We start from the raw sequence: 20,744 nt of genomic DNA, 5'->3' as shown, positions 1-20,744 counted from the left end.
GAAGTCTTTGACTTTTCCAGTTTGTTGTGTCTGGAATAGCTCTGTTATGTTTTTGTCAAAAGTGCACAGATTACAAGGCGAGCGGATCCCTTCAAAGGGCGCACTTTTTTTCTTTTGTAGATTAGGCCTCAAGTAAAAGTGTTGTTGTTTTTGGAGTGACATATTGAATCTTTTTTAACTATTGAACTCCAGACAGAAGGTGAAAGCACAGGCTGTCAGATCTTTCACTAGCTTATTTACCTTCTACCAAGATAAAAAGTAACTAAAGTAACTGCAGTCAGTTGTTACATAACCAATTTTTAGTGAATGAAGAATGAGAGAAAGCCCTTTCAAAGGAGTTCAGTTTTAAACCGTAACTTGTTTATTAAAAATGTTAGAAGTGTTATTCTCACACTTAAATTAAATTAAATTATTCAATGCGGGTCCTAGATGTGCTCTCTCATATATTGATAAAGCCAGAGGACGTAATGACTACCATGAAATAGAGATAGGATTTGTTTGTTCAATACACAGTCCAGCTTATTGATACAAAAATTTCCTGAGCGATTTATACACACGGAGCCTGAGTCACACAGGGAGAGCAACACATGCTCGAGCTCTGGCAGTGACATCACCTGTCTTGTGGTCAAAGTACAGTTCCTCCTATCCGGCTCTAAAACACGCCGCTCTCTCAGAGCTACCCGGCAGCCGACTGGCACACACACACAGTGACTTGAGAGCAAACTTTAGCGGTTAACTCAAAGAAAAACATGCGAGAGAAAAGAACAGGGAAGTGAGCGAATGGATTTCCCTGCTGGCTTTGGATTGGTGACTTGCTGGATTCCATGGAGCCTTTAGCTTTTCATAGTGGCCTCTCCTGCTTCTTTGCCTTTTAAACAGACTTGGAACAGTCTCGGTTCCTTTCAGTTTGAAGCTTTCCATTTCTGCCCTTAAGAGTCTGTCTCTGTAGTTTCTTTAGGTTTGTTTTCTCTTTTGCCGTGGCGAAATGAGCGCCACGGCATCATACCGACGGTATCTTCAGGACCTCGAGGAAAAGAAAGGTTGGTTTCATTCTTTTTCTTTTGTCACTGGTTGGTCTTTTGCCTTGTATAAAATATCCCACATAACGTATACTCCTAAGGCAGTGCATTTATTACAGTTGTTTGTAAAGATAACTCACGCTGGGCACTCCGTAAGTTGAAATCCTGTGTGTTTGTGACTGGCCTCAGGAGCGTGATAAGAGCTCAGTCAATGGTAAACTGCAGGCAGAATTCAAATAAAGAGGTCGGCTGTTGTACATTACCTTGTTAACTCTGTAGTAACCATGTACATGCAGATACTTGAACTATAGTCTTTCAATAAAGGGAGATTTGTAGTCATATTGAAAAAGTAGGGTCGCAACTGGGTTTTAGCAGATGCACCAATATGTGACTCAAGGCTATTGAGATTAACATCAAAGTAAACTCAAGCCTTTCACCTTCCCTTAGGCACTCCAAGGCATTCAAATGCGTTGCTATGGTAGCTTTGAGTCATTCACCAGTTATTAATGGTTTTGAGCCATGACATTTGAGGTTGTTCTGGTAATTGATGCTTTGCGCGTGTCAAAAGTTGGTGTCGTTTGTTTGATAATCCTGCCCACAATAATGGCTTAGTGGCTGAGTTTATACACTTGTATGAGTGTGTGTTTTGAACAGGTAGAATGTATTCCTCTCCAGCTGTGCTGAATGGTCATAATTTGGTTAAAAGGGAGTAGTTCACCTTCATTCAGACTGTCTCTTGCTATGATCACTTGACAGCCATGTGACTTCTTATTGGTTTGCCTGGATATCAGCACCCATCTGTTTGAACCTTCAAATGACACTCGTTGTCTTGAATGAAGACAACCTAGGCTTCCTGCAGACGGTGCCAAAGAGTCACCTTCCATTTGTTATATTGTTAATTGAAGATAGTATGGTATTTATTTCCTTTGTAATTCAATCCCAGATCATGGGGCCGACATTTGCACAGGCTGTTAGTGGATGGAATCAAATGCAAGTGTGTTGACCATATGGAGCCCTATGGGGTGGGTGGGGTTGGACCCTAGTAATAACTAGACAGTAACGCTATTGTCTAAGGCCTGCCAGGTCTTTTACAAGGTAAATCCCAATATTATGTTGAGAAAGATCATTGTATGAAACTTAACTCTCACCGAAATAATAGTTTTATCAGGTTAAGCTTCAAGAAGATTATGTTTGAGGATACTACAGCCTAGTTGGTATCAGCAAAAGCCATATACTGAGGCCATTAAAGATGGTAATGTGTACTCTGTCTGTTAAATGGTATTCACCCTTAAAATAAAGGTTCCAAAAAGGGGTTTAAGCCATAGAAGAACCAGTTTGTTTTCCACGAAAAACTTCTTGTGAACGGTTCTTAAAAGAACCATTTTTCCTTAGTGTTAAGAACATTGTTCCACTCTAAAGAACCTTTTGTGCAAAGGAAATGTTTTGTGTATGTTAAAGATTATTATTCATTGAACCATAGATGCCAACAAAGACCATTTATTTTAAGCGTGTAGTAGAATTAGGCAAGGTATAGCTGTGGTATGTTTTTGTGGTGGATGATGTTTCAGGTTGGAGCCCCTGGACTGTGTTTGAAGACAGATGGTAGATGAATGTGTGTAGATTAGAACAGCAGGTATATATGTGACGGCTAGTGTTTGTCTCTTGAAATCTGGTCACTGTGACTTGACTTGCTGTGCTGTCTCCCCCAGAACTATAATCCACCTAACCCTGATTAGTCTCAATCCCCCTCAACCCTGGCTCAGACTCTGCAAGCTCACCACCAAGCTGCAGACAGTCTAACTCACTGAGATCTTTGCTGTGGTGCCTTTTGGGCTTCTCCAAGGTCTAAAAACAGATTGCATTCTTCACTTGAGTTCATACTCAGCATTTATTCATCAAATACACGCCCAACCTCTCACATGTACAGTCAGACAGCTGGCAGAGAATAATAGCTTTGCACCATCCAACTTCCCATCTGTGCAAACATACGATTTATTACATACTGCAAAGCTTTGTAAAGATGGTCCATAAATGTCAACATGAGCCTTAGGCACTCACACACTACAGAAAGCTCTGACACAGTGTTTGATGAATAGGAATGTGTGAGATCTTTGAGGATGTGAAAAGGTCAGATCAGTTTGAAATCAGGTGGATACAGGGAATTGGATTTGGGTCAGTGATATGATGCTCTTTGTGATGCTTTCGTAATTTCTATTATTTTATTCTGTAATACATTTTAAAAATACAAGTCACGTTATACCTAATACTGCAGTTTATTATAAATGATTTATCCATGCGCATCTTTTTTTTTTTTAAATTCACATGCTATTTTTTTTCTTGTTTTTAAATCAGGGTAATGTCCTGTGATATTTATGAATCCATAATCTATAGACAATAATATAATTCATAAAATAAATTAGATTTTTTAAAGTATTTTTCCTTTTCTCTATCATGGACAGTGGACACTCTTATTTATCATTGACCCATTTCTGAAAGCAAAACTGTTTCCGTCTGTTTAAAATTGTCATTCAACAATAAGTGCCTACATCAGAGTGTGTTAAAAGTTAACAGACCAAGTGTCACTTTCACCTTCCTTTTGCCTTTTACCAGAGGCCGTCTATTTGGGTCACCTTGTAACATTTTTGATTCGGTTAGTACATGACCTCATATCACATGCTGCTACATCCCCCTTAGTATTCAGTAGTATTTCTACTGTCTCATGTAAGTCTGCCACACATACTGAAGCTACAGATAGCACTGGCTTTAATTGCAGGCTTCCTGGCTGTTTCAAGTAAACCCCTCTGGCCCAGAGTGTTCTGGTGTTACTGATCAGCTAACTATCAGCCCTGATGTGTTTCCTACTCTTGATTATATCATCACATACCATAACGAGCCTTTGATCTGCCGCCAGACCTCACGGCCAACCAAATTTACAGACACAACCTCTCTGCCACTGTCACTGGCTCTGTGACAGAGTGCCTGTTCTGGATCATAGTAGTTACATTAAGAGTTGTAAAATGTGAGGTAATTTGATTTAACGGACACACAGCTGGTGACTGAAGGATGATTTCCTGGTCATCTCTCACCGACTTATTCCACAGTGTTGCAGTTCAAGTGTTTCTTGCAATTTTTCCCCCATAGAGCAAAGTTCAGACTGGTTTGTTTGCTTGTGTGTGCATGTTTATGCAATTGTGTGTGTGTGTGTTTGTCTGAGATGTAATTAATTGATTTACATGCAGATTATTTATTTTTGCCTAATTTAAATGTTCATATGGAAAATATGAATAATTACCATGCATTGCAGATAGAATTGTTCCCACAAATGATAAGTTTTAATTATGTATATAAAACACAGATTAAATTTGATGTTTAACAACACATTTGGTTTTGATCCATAAGATTTTGCTCCCACTCTGGTTTCATTTGACATGTATCTGCATGCTCTAGATTGATGTTTGACTAATGTCAGTTAACATTTTAATGGCTTTTTAATCTGTTGTCACCATTTTAAAGCAACCACTGTGGTGGAGGTTGTCTGTGTGCAAAGCACTGAATAATCATAATGAAATTGTTGATTATTGTTTGCCTTGTAAACTATTGTCGTTGCAGTCCTAGCGGAGATGCACAGAAGGCGCAAAGGAATAGTATGCGAGTGCGTGCAGGCCGAGGCCGTGACGGAGAGATAAGCACTCTGCATATCTCCTGTGTGCCAGCTGGGTGTGGCAGACCCAGATGAGAAACCAACTTCAAAACAGCAAAAGCACTGCTGGTGAAAAGATGAAGGCGTTATTACATGGTCCTGGCATGCCCTCTGTGGGCATGTCCTAAATTCGGCTTAACTGTACATTTCGGGGCTCATTCTGCTGTCCTCCCTTATTGCTGTTCTTAAAGTTGATCTCTTTTAAAGTGTGTATTTCATTACCTTCTCTGTGTATCCATTCACTCACTGTGTAATCAGGGTGGATCGTTGCCACATTTTGGCTTAGGTAGGATACCAGGCTCTAGAACTAAGGCAACAATTAAACCGCTTCAGGTGGCTGATGAAATGATTTAATAGATTTAGTGTCAATAATTTGGAATTAAACAAATAGTTCACCCAAAAATTGAAATCTGCTGTTAATTTACTCATCCTCGGGCCATGCAATATTGTTTGGTTCAGCAGTTAATTTGTGACACATGAACATCACTTTTAACTTTTAATACTTTTCAGCAAAGGCACATTAAATTGGTCAACAGAGACATTTATAATGTCACGTAATATATAATGTATTTCAAATAAATTAACTTATTTATTCATCAAATAATCCTGAAAAAGATGTATCACAGTTTTCAAAAATATTAAGCATCACAACTGGTTTTGGCGATTTATACTAATAGTAAATGTTTCTTGAGCATCAAATCGGCATATTAGAATGATTTCTGAAATATCATGTGACACTGAAGGCTGTAATTATGGATGCTGAAAATTCAGCTTTGCCATAAATGGAATAAATGACATTTTTTAAATGTATTCAAATAGAAAACTACAGAGACCCTAAAGGGACATTTGCAAAAATAAAAAAAAATACACAGACTTTCGTGTGCGCACGAGAAACTATTGCGTGCTCACAAGAAACTTTCGTGTGCTCACAAGAAACTTTCGCGTGCGCATGAGAAACTTTTTGCGTGCGCACGAGAAACTTTTTGCAAGCTTACGCATTACAGTTTGCGGTTGCGTCAATTCTTCCATTTTACAACAAAGTAAACAAGAGCATGGATGCACATGAATTAATCTAATTGAGATAAATAGTTTCTTGGGCGCACGTGAACGTTTCAGTAGTGTATAAATTACAGAATGAAACCGCGTCATTGTCAGATTATCAGTTTAATGTGTCAGTGAATTTTTTTTAACACTTCATATTACACTGTCTTAACTGCCGAATTGCTCTGGATAACAGCACAATGTTACATGAATCAGATATAAATCATTTTTGATATCGCTTTTTAGTACCACACTAGTATACTGCCCCACTCTACTATATCATAATCTTACCATATAGTGGTAAGCTGCTCTCTCTTAAGGTTGTACAACCAAGTTAAGTTACTGGTTGCTGACTCCATAATCACAGAGTATAGTTGGAGAGTAATTATGGCTGTAGAGATTGTGGTGCGAAGATCTATTGTTCCAGTCTTGTGATATGCATACGGGTGTGTTTGTGTTGTGTGTAGGAGTTCCCAGCAGTCCCCTAAGCCTTGCTCATCTTCATAGTGCAACTCTGTTCCTCCCCTGCTGACTCAAACGAGGCATTACTGATAGAGACCCCTCACGAGAAAGTTTTGTCTTTCTGCCAGTCCTCCCATGTTTCAGCTCTGAGGCTTTGGTTTCGAAACCTGTCATTTCCTTTTCAGACCAGTCTTTGTTATTTTTAGATTTATTTTTGTGAATTATAGATCCGTTCTTCTTGGTTGGTTTTGAGAAGATTTAGGCTTATTGCATTGTTTTTGGTGTTTTGATATTCCATATCGACTGTAGTGCATATTTTTCCTAATCGTAATTCAGTTCAGCTGAATTCAGTTTTGACCCAGTATAATAATTTTAGAGGGTCACCTGATGTACGTTATCTTGCATGTGACTGATGTATTTAATAATCCTTCAGGGAAGCTAATTTCATATCAGTCAATAAAAACATGTCAATAAAAACATGTTTACAACACCTTTGACCTTCTGGCTTACACAATTTTATTCTGTTCCTGTATGTTGGTTCTCCACCTTGACATGTGCTCTTTGTATCTCAAACTAAACCACTTATAAAGCTATCAAGTGATACCAGCAGATGTTTATTACTGCTCTGCAATGAACTGCAACTTATTGCTCAGGTTTCCATTATGGTGGGTGATTGATTAGTTTTCACTGCATACCTTCAACATTACATTTTATCAAATCATTCTAATAGTAAATTTTATTTTCTTGCTTGCATTTTAATTTCTATTGTTCTGTATAAACCTACTGAACCTAGACCTTTCTCAAGAAAATGTTAGTAGGCTATGCGAAACTCACTGCCACAACTATGTGTTGCTAAGGAAAAACCCCTAACCTTAAGTATGAGCAAAAATGACACCTATTGCGCCTTCACCAGGATTGTAGTGAATGAGTCAGAGCTTAGTGGCATCGCTCAGCCATTGATTAACAAAGATAGAGAAGTGAGTCTTGATAGTAAGCACCTTACATTTGAGGAGGAGCAAAAGACAGATGATCATCCATCATCCTTCCCCTTCTTGTCAAGTAGAATTATTGCTTTGGATAGCAGTTTTATCTTGGGAATGATAATACTTGCGCTGTTCCAAAACCAAAAGTGATTGATAGTGAACATTAAACCAGGAAGTTGAGTAGTGGTGATTCCTTGTGGTTTTTCCTAACCTTATGCCTGCTAAACCATTGCCTGTAAACAGTTATTTCTCTATCCGTGTGTGTGAGAGAGAAAGTTCTTACATTCATGGATATTTGTTTGTTTCTTCTGTACTGACTGGGGCCTGTTGATCAGATGAATGGATGTTGGGGCCCCATGCTTCTCTCATTCAGTTTCCCTCTCATGGCCCCAATATCTCACTTAATTCTCTTTCTTCTCAGCATTTTCTTCTCATCCCAGTTAAATATTTTTTCACCAGAACTTTTCATAATTGATTATTTCATTTTAATGCTGACAGCACATACAATTAAAACACTTTAGAACCGCTTCCCTTGTTCTTAGCTTCTATAATCTTCGTCTTTTCCCCTTTTTGCCCTCTATCTCTCCTGTCCTTTATAGTTAGGCATTGTGGTGAACTTCAAACAAGCCGAAGCTCTCAAGGGTCCAGTCCTTCTCAGCGAGGCTTGGGCTCCAGGCCTAGAGTGGCTCGTTAAAAACGGATTACCTTTCCTTAATGAAGCAGCTGCGGTCAGACTCATTAACAAGGCGACTGGTCATTTAATGCATTTTCGATTTAAGAAGACCTGCATTACTGTTTGACAACATTTAGACCTCCTTACCAATAAGACTTTTCTTTTGAGGAAAATCCGACAACTTTGAATGGTTTTGTCCATCCTAACGGAACCCCATGAGCATGACTCACATCATACACACAGACAAACTCATACTAATGGACACAAGGCCTTTCTTCTTGTTGAAGTGGACACTCTTGGTGGCCCTTTCCCATGGTACAGTGGGTGACTGGCAGCACTGAGCACACACAAAGCTCAGCTGTGAATCCCTTCATGCTAAATGCTTCCCGCTCCACACCATTCCACATCCCAGTGAAACCTGTCTCAAACACCACATTCCATTTGAGAATGGCCACAAGTTTCTGAATGCTTAGAGGTGACTGCAATGATCACTGAAAAACACAATAATTGACAAATTTAAAGCAATTTTTAAAGGGTTAGTTCACCCAAAATGAAAATTCTGTCATTACTCATCTTCATGTCATTCCAAACCTGTAAGACCTTTGTTCTTCTTCAGAACAGTAATTAAGGTATTTTTTATTAAATCCGAAAGCTTTCTGACTCACCATAGAGCGCAATGCAACTGAAATGTTCCCAGGCCCAGAAACATAGCAAAGACATCGTTAAAATAGTCCATGTGAAATCAGTGGTTTAACCGTAATTTTATGAAGCTATGAGAGTAAAACAAAAATAATGACTTTATTCAACAATTCTCTGCTCATAAACATGCATGTTCTAAATCAGCAGCAGCACGCGCATGCATCATGGTACTCACGATAATTGGATAAATTTGTTGTTTCTGGTTTATTTGCACACGAAACATATTTTTGTATCTTTGTAAAATTACGGTTGAACCACTGACGTCACATGGACTATTTTAACAATGTCCTCCTTACTACCTTTCTGGGCCTGGGAACATTCAAGTTGCATTGTTGTCTATGGAGGGTCAGAAAGCTCTCGATTTATCTTAATTTGTGTTGTGAAGATGAGCAAAGGTCTCACGGGTTTGAAACAGCATGAAGGTGAGTAATTAATCACAGAATTTTCATTTTTGTGTGAACTAACCCTTTAACATCTGATTTGGGACATACCTAAAGCCCAAAGAATGCTCAAGTTTTGACGCGAACGCTTGGCATATACGTATAGCCGAATACGTGAACAACTCGCGGTTGACAAATGGACACTAGAAAGTTGCGTCATGCTTATAAACCAAAGTGTAATTTGGGCTTAATTAACATCCCTATTTTTAGTATTTTTGTGTCACCCCAAACTTGTATCTTCAGCCAGCTTTATGGCAGCAAGCAAGACCGTGCGATTTTCACTTTTGAAAACATTCTGACAAAGTTAAGTTCCCAACACTGGAAAAGATGCATCAACTGGACTTTAGTCAATGTCTCTTTTGGGTCCCTCACAGGGAAATAGACGTCTTTTATGAAGGGTCAAGTGGCTGACAGAGGGCAAGACCGGTACCTAATTTATGGGTTACCGTGGTGATGACAGGAGCCGGGGGGAAATGGAAGTGATGGTTACGTTCTTTCTTTAAGTCTTGTATTTGTGTATCCTCCTACATTCCACCCCTTCTTTTTATCTTTTCTGTCTTTCTTTCTTTCCCTGGTCTCTGTCCTTTCCCATCCCCAACCTCTTCTTGAAATTTGTCTCTCTCACGACCTTCTCTCTCTCCACATCCCCTCCCCCACTCCCCCTCTTCCATTCTTTTCCCACTATTAACCTGTGATTAAGTAAGCCTGTCATCAGCTCGGGAGGTTTGGCTCCTGGGTGAAAGAGGAATGAGAGACTTGCTCTCTTTCACCACAGTGGTGTAAGAGTAAATCTTTTCTTTTTTTCCCCTACTTCATTCCTACCGTATGGACCGTCTCTCTGTGCTTGCCTAATGACTTTGTGCTCCACTTCCTGGCTGCAGTGGCAAAGTGGCTCAATAAAAAGGACCTTTTAAACAGCATTGAACGGAGTCCAGGCAGCTCAGCCATCGGCTCTGACGCAGCCATGGTGTCAGTGTCCACACACCAACACACAAACACTCAGCTCGTCACGTTAGGTTCACTGACTTCATGGCAGATGAACTTTAAAGACGAACTTTGTGTTGACAGTTAATGAAAGGGTGACCCCTCAATCTGACGCTGGGGTAGTTAGGTAGGTTTATTTATGTTGGTCCATTCAGATTTGTCTAAGAGGCCCAATCCTGGCATTAGCTCACTTTGTATCTGTCAGCACCAGCACTGCATGGTCCACCTGGTGGTCACACTTTTTCAAATAAATTTCTCCTTTATAATTTTTAATAAATAATCATCTTTAAGCATAAATGAACCCTAAAATAAATTTATAAATAATAAAATAAAATAAATAAAAATACTTTGTCTTCAGCTCATAACTGTCTCTGAAATGGTTCTACAGGGGCGGTTCATTCATGTAATATTTAGAGCATACTCAGACTGTCTGCACAAAGTGTTTGTGTAGATGGTCTCAACAAGCAGTGAGATTAAAACAGTGTTAAGCTTTGCCTCTGTACCGTATCAGTTGTATTTGTTTGTGCAGAAGCATGTGTGCCGTCTCCTCAGATCAGCCCTTGTCTGAAGTCAGTCTGCAGCTCAGTTTGATGTAATCTTTTAATGGCATATTTAAACAGGGATGGGTTACACGTGCTGAGTGCTGCCCATTCACCTTGTCAAAACAAGCACATTCTACCTGTTACTCTGCAGTACGCCTGTCAGTTTCAAGAACTTCATTTAGACTAAAAAGACTTAAATCCTATTACTGTCTTCATCTTGTAGGTGTGTAACTTGAATTAGGCCTATCTCTTTAAATTCCAAATGAGTAATCTTGTGGTTTTTCCTGTTCTTTCAAAGTTCAGCATGATACCTGCCTCTCATCACGCGATTTTCTGTGTTACTTCACCTGTGCCATGTCTGGCACATTACTGACGTTTGTCGTCATTATCAGGCGGGTGAAAAGGAACAGATCTGAGTTGAGAACGGTCATGTTACGTCTTGTTTGACTGTTGTTGGCATTACAAGTGGCAGTGCAGCCTTTGGCTTAATAATGAGCTGGTTGAGCCATGCTATTCACATCCTATGACTGTTACTACACTGCCCCCTATCAGTATTTCTTAGTATTACAGGGAACTCTCAGTCAGCATTATGAGAACATTTTTAATTCTTTTTTTTTTTTTTTTTTCGTTTTTATTATTGTGTGTATTTAGAGTGTTATGTACTTTAATTATCCACAAGCAAGACTGCATTCATGTTTGGGAAATTACACCAAAAGTCGACCAGAAATAAAGATCCAAACCTACGTTTCTTTTTTTCTTACCACAGCTGTCAAGCTACTAAAATGAGAGAAAAAAAATGCACCATAGAAGTATCATAAAAGAAGATTTATTCACTATATTCTAAGATTTCCAAAGCCATATGATGGCTTGTGACTAGCCCGCATTTGTCTTTGAAGTCTTTTTTTAGACTGTAGCTGAGATGTACAACTTATTCTAAGGGGTTGTTCACAAAGAACACATTTTTCCATTCCGTTGTGCTACTTATCCATTTTTTTTTTCTATGTAAACACATTCTAGATAGACGTGTTTGACCATTGCATTTGCATCTTTTGCACTTAAGTTAAAATAAGTTCAAAATCAAATAGTAAAAAAACAGATATTCTTTTCCCCATTCCACTGCCCACATCTCACGTTTTTCAAAACATTGTGTGAATGGCCCCTTGACGGGTTGTAGACTTAGGTGGAGGGAATGACTGATAAGCTAGTGATCGTACCAGAAAATAATGCTATCTGTGACACAACTCTCTTTTTTTGAGCCATATTGTTCATGAATGTGCTTTATCACAGTGGTATTTCTTTCCGCCTGTCTCCCAATGCCCTGCCTTTGTTTGCGGTCAGCATATTTCCTGTGACCTTGTGTTTGATTTGGAGGAGGAACATGAATGCAAATGGTGAAATGCTGAAATGGTGATGACATACTGTAGTGCAAGAACACCAAATTATATTTTTGGTTATATTTGGGTGGGGGGTTTAGACGTTAGGGTGACCTTGTCAGCTTCCTCGTTGAATTTCATATTTAAATTTGCAAGAGATCTCCATGTTCTCCTCTCTGTCTCTCCACGTTATCTGTGCCTGTCCCTCAGGGGAAACGCCTTTTCCGACAGCTTACCTGTGATGTCATGCGTCACATACTGTTTGTCCTGTAGATGTGCACTATGAACTGTGCAAACAGACTTCATTGTGTTTCTTCTGTATACCCAGTAGCATTTGAACCGGACCTTCAGGAACACCCGTCATCTTATGACCTGGGCTTTCTATGTCATCTGCTTCTGTCATTTTCTTAGTATTCATTTGACCTTTGCTTTGGGCAGAATCAAAATCTCAGCTGCCCAACACCACATTCGCAGAGAGACCATGCTGCTGTATTGAAGTGTGTGTTGCTTTGTCTGTGTTTTGGGTCGAATCTCACACAAAACATGCCTGGATCATATTTGAACCAAAAATCTAAAGAACAAAAAAATATATATATTTTTCACCTATTAACTGAAGCTTTAAAGGGTGACATTTTTTGCTATAATCTGCTCAAAACTGTTTGTAATTCTGAAAACTGCCATGAAAATTGTAAATATGTAATAATAAATATGGCATTCATAGTGGGCTATAGACTTTGTAATATATTTTATTATATATTTTCACTATAAATTAGTGTTATTGAATATAAATATTTGAGACGAAAATTAGAAATGCTATGTTGGCTTTTTCTTTTCTTTTTGGATGTTATGTATGAAAAAAAAAAATGTTGATAACAAAACAGAAATGCTATGTTGGCAACCAACTAAAATTAAAAGAAAATATTAGTTTTATAAAAATAAAAATAAAAAGTAATAAAAATGGCAAAAGCATATAATAAAATGACAAACTAAAATAGGAATGAAAAATGTAAATGCTTAATAAATAAATATATAAATATATATATATATAAATAAATAAATAAAATATTATATAAAATTCTGTCTGTTAGCTCGGATGGGGTTTTTGTGAAATTTTCAGTGTGAACACACTAATCACACTATTTTAAAAAAACGGTTTAAAGGGTTAGTTCACCCCAAAATGAAAATTCTATCATTAGTTACTCACCCTCATGTCGTTCCAAACCCGTAAGACTTTCGGTCATCTCAGAACACAAATTAAGATATTTTTGATGAAATCGGAGAGCTCTCTGACCTTCCCCTAGACAGCAACACAACTGAAATGTTCCCAGGTCTGGAAACATAGTAAATACATCGGTAAAACAGTCCACGTAACATCAGTGGCTCAACTTCAGGTTTGCGACGCTACGAGAATACTTAATTTGTGTTCCGAAGATGAATGAAGGTCTTACGGGTTTGGAACGACATGAGGGTGAGTAATTAATGACATTTTGGGGTGAACTAACCCTATAAATAGTGCAAAAGTGTGCGAATTGGGACGCAGCCCTAGTAAAAAAGTAATATATTTAAAATGCATTTCTTTCATACTAGGTATAGTTCAAATCTATTAATAATACATTTACTGACATATTGCTTGAGACTACTGATATAAATATTATAATTAAACTTTATTTGTAGTACTACTTGTGCACAATGTAGCCTACATTTCTTAATATGAAGCCCAACATGTGTTTTAATGTCACACTTGATGATGATTGTATAATCTTTGAATAATATCAGTCTTTAAATGCAAGATGTTTAAAGTATACCTTAAGTTTATTTGGAACAGTTCCACTTTAGCACAATCGAAGATTGACTTCAGCACTACTTCCGCACAGTTAAAGTGCATTAAGCACAAAATTAGTTGTTCCAATTTATCAGACTTTAAGTATACAGTACCAGTTTACAATACTAAAATTGCAGGGTATTTTTGAATACATAAATATGTAAATGTATTTGCAGTATGCTTAGCTTGAAATAAATATATTTCAAATACATTTAAGTATATTTATTTTTCACTAGGAACATTGTCTTTCACATGTATATTTCATTTCTCTGTTTTCATTTTAATATAGGTCTTGTTGTCATGCTTGTTACCAGCCAGAGCTTGTGTAGTTTAACACTGCTGCCACAGATTTGCAGTTGTTACTCATTTTTTTAGCACACATGCCCTCAAACACTTTCTTTTTTTATCTCCTCTTGTCACGCTATAAACTTACATTTTGTAAAGTCCCCTTCGCGCTTGTGTTTCCCCTTTTCATTTTTTTTTAATACATGATACGACAGCAGAGAATGTGGAGACGATGGGTGACTAATGAGATACATGAGGACAGAACTATAGCGCTGGTAAAATATGATTGGATGTCCCCCATATGATCATGCGACCTCTTATGACACATTCCAGTTAGTCAGCGTGCTAATGTACCCACCTGTCTCCGCAAAACCAAAACGATCCCACTGATAGCTTCATGCCGTTGCACACGTCTTTAGGCACACCCAAAATGACATTGGAGTCATAGCACCATCTGTGCTGAGTGTAAGGTCAGCTAAAATACTTCTATTTACAGTAAAAGGCTTGAACAGTAAGACCCCCCCAGGTGCCTTGACTGTGCAGTTAGTCATGCTGCATCACTGCATAATCACATACAGCTTTCAGTACAGGCAGACAAGTCTGCTGATGATGCCAGAACAACTCTGTAACATCATGCACAGCTCTGATGTCATTCGCACATTCGATGAATGCAGCTCGCCCCAAATGAGATCACGGGGTCGGCAGTCACACACCCGTCAACACTATTTGCCTCTTCCCCCTCAGACAAGTGCGCCGCTTACAGAGGATGCTCTCCGTAGAAGGTCTTGTGTAAATATGGAAGAGATGACAGCGCTTACTCATAGCAACAGAGATACACACGCATAAACACACACATCCACGTTGCATGAACACGCGCCAATGTAGATGCATTGTCTCGTACAGGAAGCATAAGCTGCCAGCCATGTGGGCAGATGTAGAGAAGAGAAACCTGGTTGCTCATTTTAGTTTTTCTGTTTCTTTGCTCATGTTGAGTTTATAATGGCTCATGGAGCGATAGCTAAAAGCATGCCGCTTGTTTCAGGGGAAAGGAATTCAGAGTAAGCGTGTCAGAGAGAGAGGAGGGAGCTGAGACAGTTGAAGACTGAGTTAGATGATTAGTTTCAGCAGTTACTTTTTCAAAGTCGGAGAAGAAATTGGAGAAGAGAAAAGAGGATGCTAAAGGAGGCATCCAAGCTATGCTGATTATAGTGGACAAGAAGTGTAAAATTAAGTTTTGATTTGACGTGATTGAGTTTGGGATCAAGTTATGGACCCTTTTGATCCAGAAGTCTTCTTGCCGGTGCTCTTTGTGGCAGCTCACCTTCTGACGGCAACTGGAGTGTGGTTGTGCCGTAGACGCCGGAACGCCAGGAGAGCTGTTCTTCTTGGTAATGCATGTGTCTTTCCCTGTCGCTTTAGCTGTCTGTCACTCACTCCAGTAGGGAATGTCCTGGCTTCTTGTTTCCTTTTTTGGCTCCGCCTCTTCCTATTACATTAATGCTTTGTAGAGTATGTTGACATGAAGTCTAAAGAAATTCAGGGGACAACTTAAATAAATGCATGGATTAAAAAAAATAATTTGATTTATTTATCCCTTTCAAGTTGCAAACATTATTACATCAGCTTAATACTGTTGAAATTTCTGCATTAATTGATTTTTTTTTTTTTTTTTTAAGTTCATTAAAGGGGATGTCTAATGCTATTTCATGCATTTTGACTTATTTAAATGCTAAATAGTTGGATTCTCATGCTAAACATGACCATAGTCTCAAAAAATAAAAAAGCTGAGTTGGATGTATGACGTGTTTCTGTGCCAAATGCACTCCTTCAGGGTTCATATAAGTTTTGTAATTTTTTTTTTTTTTTTTTTGCGTTTGGCCCTGTGTGACATCATAAAGGTCATAATTCCTTTCATGGGCACTTCTCCTGCGCGCACACACATCAACCAGAGCAAGAGCGCGCCAATCAATGTGCTTCGATCGGGTTACGGAAGTCGTTGGCAGCGCTGCATAGGACTTGATCAAAAAGGATTTGTCTCTTTGTTTTTTGACCACAAACTGAACAATGTGTCCAAAGGTTGTGAGGAAAAGATAACCTTGTTCAGCTTCCCAAAGAACGCAGCGTTATCAGCGTTGTGGGAATTATTTATGTCGATGTCACAGCTTGTAGACGATCGCAACGCGAAAGTTGCGCATGCTTGACTATTTAGCTCAACCGTTGTCTTTTATAAATCTGATAAAACTAAAGACTATAGACTTTAGTACAAGGAAAAACCTGTTAGTGTTCAGTGACATTTTAAGAGTTTCTGTTGTTTTTGAAGTTTTTGTGGTTACCATAGTTGCATAAGCAATGACTATGCAAACTAGTAATATCTAACTTTTTCATTTTTCATTTACATTTATGTAAATAAGTTACATTTAGCATGTACTATGTTAAAATAGATAAGATGAATTGGTTCCAGAGCCATCGCTCAATTATGTTGAAATTAGCTGGAACAACTGTGTGTGTGTGTGTGTGTGTGTGTGTGTGTGTGTGTGTGTGTGTGTGTGTGTAATTTGTTTATGCTACATATTAAGTTCCTGTAACTCAATGTAGTTTATTTAATTAGAAGTTGTTAAAATCAAAGATTGATGCAAACCTTTAAAAATGTGTTGTTGTTGTTGTTGTTGTTGGCTTCTAAGACTTGTAAGGTTCTTTTATATTTGTGCTGCCTGCTGTAATAAACTTGTCAGCATGTCACAGAACGGCATGTTATTTTACATTCTCATGCAGTACTGATAGTCATGAGCCTCACACAGCGTTAAACTGTCACTGCAAAGTTCGTCTTTGACATGTAAACGTTGCAGCTCTGCTGTAATTTATGCGATCAGCTCACTGTCATGTGCCACATTTCATACAGTAATACTGTTGTAAATATGACCGCAGTCTGAGCATGTGTGATAGGGATTTGTGTTTTGCACCTATGTGGCTAGTTTAGACTTTGACTGCAGAGCTTTGGGTGAAGGACAGAGGTTGCCCTGGGTAATGTTGAATGTCCTGGTGAGCATTATTGGTGATTGCTGTCAGTCAGGAAGGATCAAGTCAAATGGGGACGATGCGGGGGTTGTGTTCCCATGCAGGTTGGGCACATTAGTGTGACATGGTGTACCAGTGCCACATAAGTATCTCAGTATCTCACTGGCGGCACCATAGAATTCTTTGAACAGTAGTATTGTAAATATTTCATTGTATTAGGGATGCACAATGTATTTGTTCTATTAGTAATGGGACAAAATTACTTTTTTTTTTTTTTTCTCTCTCTCTCTCTCTAACAGCACTATTTTAAAAGTTTGGGGCCAGTATTTTTTCATGTTTTTGAAAGAAGTCACTTATGCTCACCAAATCTGCAATTATTTAATCAAAAATGCAATAAAAAAACGTAATGTTGTAAAATAGCATTACAATTTAAAATAACTGTTTGAATATAAAAATTGTAATTACATAAAATATTTGAATCTGGTTTAAAATGTAATTTATTCCTGTGATGATAAAGCTGAATTTTTATTTTTCAGTATCATTACTCCAGTCATCAGTGTCACATGATCCTTCAGAAATCATTCTAATATGCTGATTTGGTTAAGAACCGACTCTTATTATTATCAGTGTTGAAAACAGTTGTGCTGCTTAATAATGTGGAAACAGTGTTGCATTTTTATCAGGATTCTTTGCTGAATAAAAAGTTCAAAAGAAGAGCATTTAGTTGAAGTAGAAATACTTTGTAACATTATATATTTACTTGTCATGGTTGATAAATTTAATGCGTCCTTGTTTAAAAGTATTACTGTCATAAAAAACAGATAAATAAAAAATTAAATAAATCTTAGTGACCCCAAACTTTTGAACAGTATGTATCGATGCGTATTTGATATATTGGCAAATATTGTGTTTTGTGTATTTTATTTAATAGCACTGTTAAATGTAATCTTTAGCAAATTTCCAAATTTAATATCCTTTTTTTTTTTTTATATACTGCACATTATAATGTTGTGATGCCTAAATTTACTTGTAACATTTTAAAAACTGATTTTAGGTTGTAGCGTTTAACTTAAAATTGAAATGTTGTATCACTAATTATCAGGTTAATAATAATAATTTGCTTATTGACCAGAAAGATATCAGTGCATCATGGTAAACTGTAAAGAATTATACTGTAGTGTTATTACAGAATATAACCAGAATACCCACCTCATTCTATATAAAGAACAACTAGGGCTGGGTATCGAGTTCGATACTTTTTAGGCACCGACCGAATTTGCCTCGATACCACCGAGTATCGAAAAACATCTTGTCATTCGGTACCAAATTTCGATATCTAAGGGGTTAATCTCATCAACGTCAGTGAGGCCTGCAATAAGCCTGCAGCACTAGGTTTTGTTGAGCTAGAAGCCAGCGACGCGGCGCAGATTGATCAGTGTTTGATATCCGCGAGAGCGATTCAAAAGCGTACGGAGAAGTCTGCTCTCTATCGCGTGGTTTTGTTTACTACACACTCGCGGTGATTTCAGCGTCTGCAGTCTCACTAAATGAGGACATAAACGCATGAACAACATCTCCAGAACTGCTCTGAGAGTCACTTCATGAGCATTTTTACTGTTTGATTTGAGTAAAACTAGCGTCATATCATATACACACAGAATTGTAAGGTATCTACGGCAATCCGTCAAAATAAAAGTTCGGTTTAACTTGGAAGACACTGCGGCAGAAATACATTACTATTGTTCAGCAGACAGTACATACTGCTACTACTAGGCTACTATTAAAATTATTAACTTAATTTTTTTTAGTAATAATCACACAACATTTCTTCCATGTTTTAATTTTAATAGTAAACCCCCTTTGTTTGCCAAAATAAATAAACTTTGATTTTCAATAATTTAAAGATAAATTAAATTAATGTTTTATGCCTTCATTTGAACGCAGAATTTCTGAGGAAAAAGAAGACATTTCATAAGGCTATTTTAAGAATAAATTTGAATAATGTTTTTATGCATTCAAATAATTAGATGCACTACACCAGAATTTAATAACAATAAAACATATGGTGAAAGAAAATAAAACGCCCACTTATGAAAGTGGATAAAGATTTTCAATTTCTTGAACTCTTTAACAACCTAGAATAAATGAATAGAAATGATGATTCTGTCTGAGCTATGCATTTTAAAACAATCACGCACTAGTGTAACTTTATTAAAACTATTTGCACTGATTTATTGCATTGGATATATTTTATTCCTTTGTGCAGTGGCTCAGGAGATGAGGCTTTGCGTCTGTATAAATGTCAACAAGCTGAAAAAAAACGTTTGAGATGATGTAATCTTGTTAAAACTGATTTCGTAAAATCGGTATCGGGAAAAAGTATCGTTCAGCAACCGGTATCGGTATCGAAAATATTTGAACGATACCCAGCCCTAAGAACGACTCATCCAAACAACATGATGAATGTGTGATACTGTGACACATTAGCTGGTATTATACCGTAAGATGTGATTAAGGCATCGTGAGAACCTTAGAGCAGAGATTGTAGAAGTGCCCAAATCTGTTTGTCTGTCAGACAGACTGTGACTTATGTAACTCTCATGTGGCCTGAGCTGTTGAAATGTCTGCGTGGAGTGGGGGGGCTGTTTTTTTGGATGATTTGCACCCATGCATATGTGTATGAGGGTGAGCAAGCGCTGGGTCACGCAAGGTCTGTTTCTCTAGTGTATATGCTAGCGGTCGTAGCCTGCGGGTGGTGGATTGAAAAGAGAAAGAGATGCAACACTGCTCCACAGAGGTTATTATTAGCAACAGCAGGAAGTGTAGCAGAACATGGGTGTGGGTAAAGCGCCGGGGTTGGGCACATTCCGTTATCAGCTTTTGTGTGTGTCTGTCTGTGTTTAGTTTGCACTGGCAACCACCTTTTGTCCTTGCTGTTGTAGTCAGTTACGCATTAATACAGTTGTGGTGAACCTCAAGTCAGGGTGATTTATTTGGAACACAAATCCAAAACAAACTCCATGCAGAGTTCTGCCCACTGTTATCCATCAATCCCAGTGTCCTCTTAGGTTAATGCTTGTCTGAATTCCGCTACAACACCTCAAGACTAATAGACTTTGTTTTAATGGGTCTTAGTGCTTTGGCTCCTCCTGCAGAGGCTTACTGTTACAGTCCCAGCACCTCTTTATCCCTGAGAATTTTTCTTAGTGGAACATTTGGCTTTCACTTCCTCTGCTATATGAAGTTAAATATACAGTATAAACAGTATGTGTTTGTGATGAGCTTTTTTTTCAAATCCTAAAATGCTGTCGTAGAATCTTAACCAAACTAGGTAAACTAAGTATAAACTTGCATACTAAATACAAGCAAAAATATCTTGGATGTTCTTGGACCACAAGCTGTAAATGACTAGTGGTATTGTAAATGGAAAAGTATGTCCTCCAGATTGGTGGCCAAATATCAGACAATTTATAAAGGAGTTTCTTTTCCTCACCAAGTCTGCATTTATTTGATTAAAAAGACAAAACTCTAATATTGTAGAAATATTATTACAATTATTACAAATAACTATTTTCTGTTTGAATTAATTTAAAATGTAATTTATTCCTGTGATGGCAAAGCTGAATTTTTAACATCATTACTCCAGTCTTCAGTGTCATATGATCCTTTAGAAATCATTCTAATATGCTGATTTGCTGCCCAAAAA

The 20,744-nt window shown here is 37.8% G+C and overlaps 1 protein-coding gene across 10 annotated transcripts in view; it reads left to right on the top strand.

The window, feature by feature from the left end:
• macf1a (microtubule actin crosslinking factor 1a) overlaps positions 1 to 20,744 on the top strand; it is a 176,072-nt gene that overhangs the window by 42,304 nt on the left and 113,024 nt on the right. Inside the window, exon 1 of one of the 10 annotated variants that reach the window (XM_058752919.1) lies at positions 709 to 1,040. The exons of 8 other annotated variants lie outside the window; for them this stretch is intronic. In XM_058752919.1, the coding sequence (XP_058608902.1) occupies positions 986 to 1,040 (55 nt within the window). In that variant the 5' untranslated portion in view covers positions 709 to 985. Of the gene's footprint in view, positions 1 to 708; positions 1,041 to 15,275; positions 15,412 to 20,744 lie in introns of those variants that run through there. One more of the 10 variants, XM_058752916.1, reaches the window with a different exon arrangement.

This window comes from Onychostoma macrolepis, chromosome 19 (genome assembly GCF_012432095.1).
Source record: "Onychostoma macrolepis isolate SWU-2019 chromosome 19, ASM1243209v1, whole genome shotgun sequence".
Lineage (NCBI taxonomy): Eukaryota > Metazoa > Chordata > Actinopteri > Cypriniformes > Cyprinidae > Onychostoma > Onychostoma macrolepis.
This window is presented reverse-complemented; position numbering and strand designations above follow the sequence as displayed.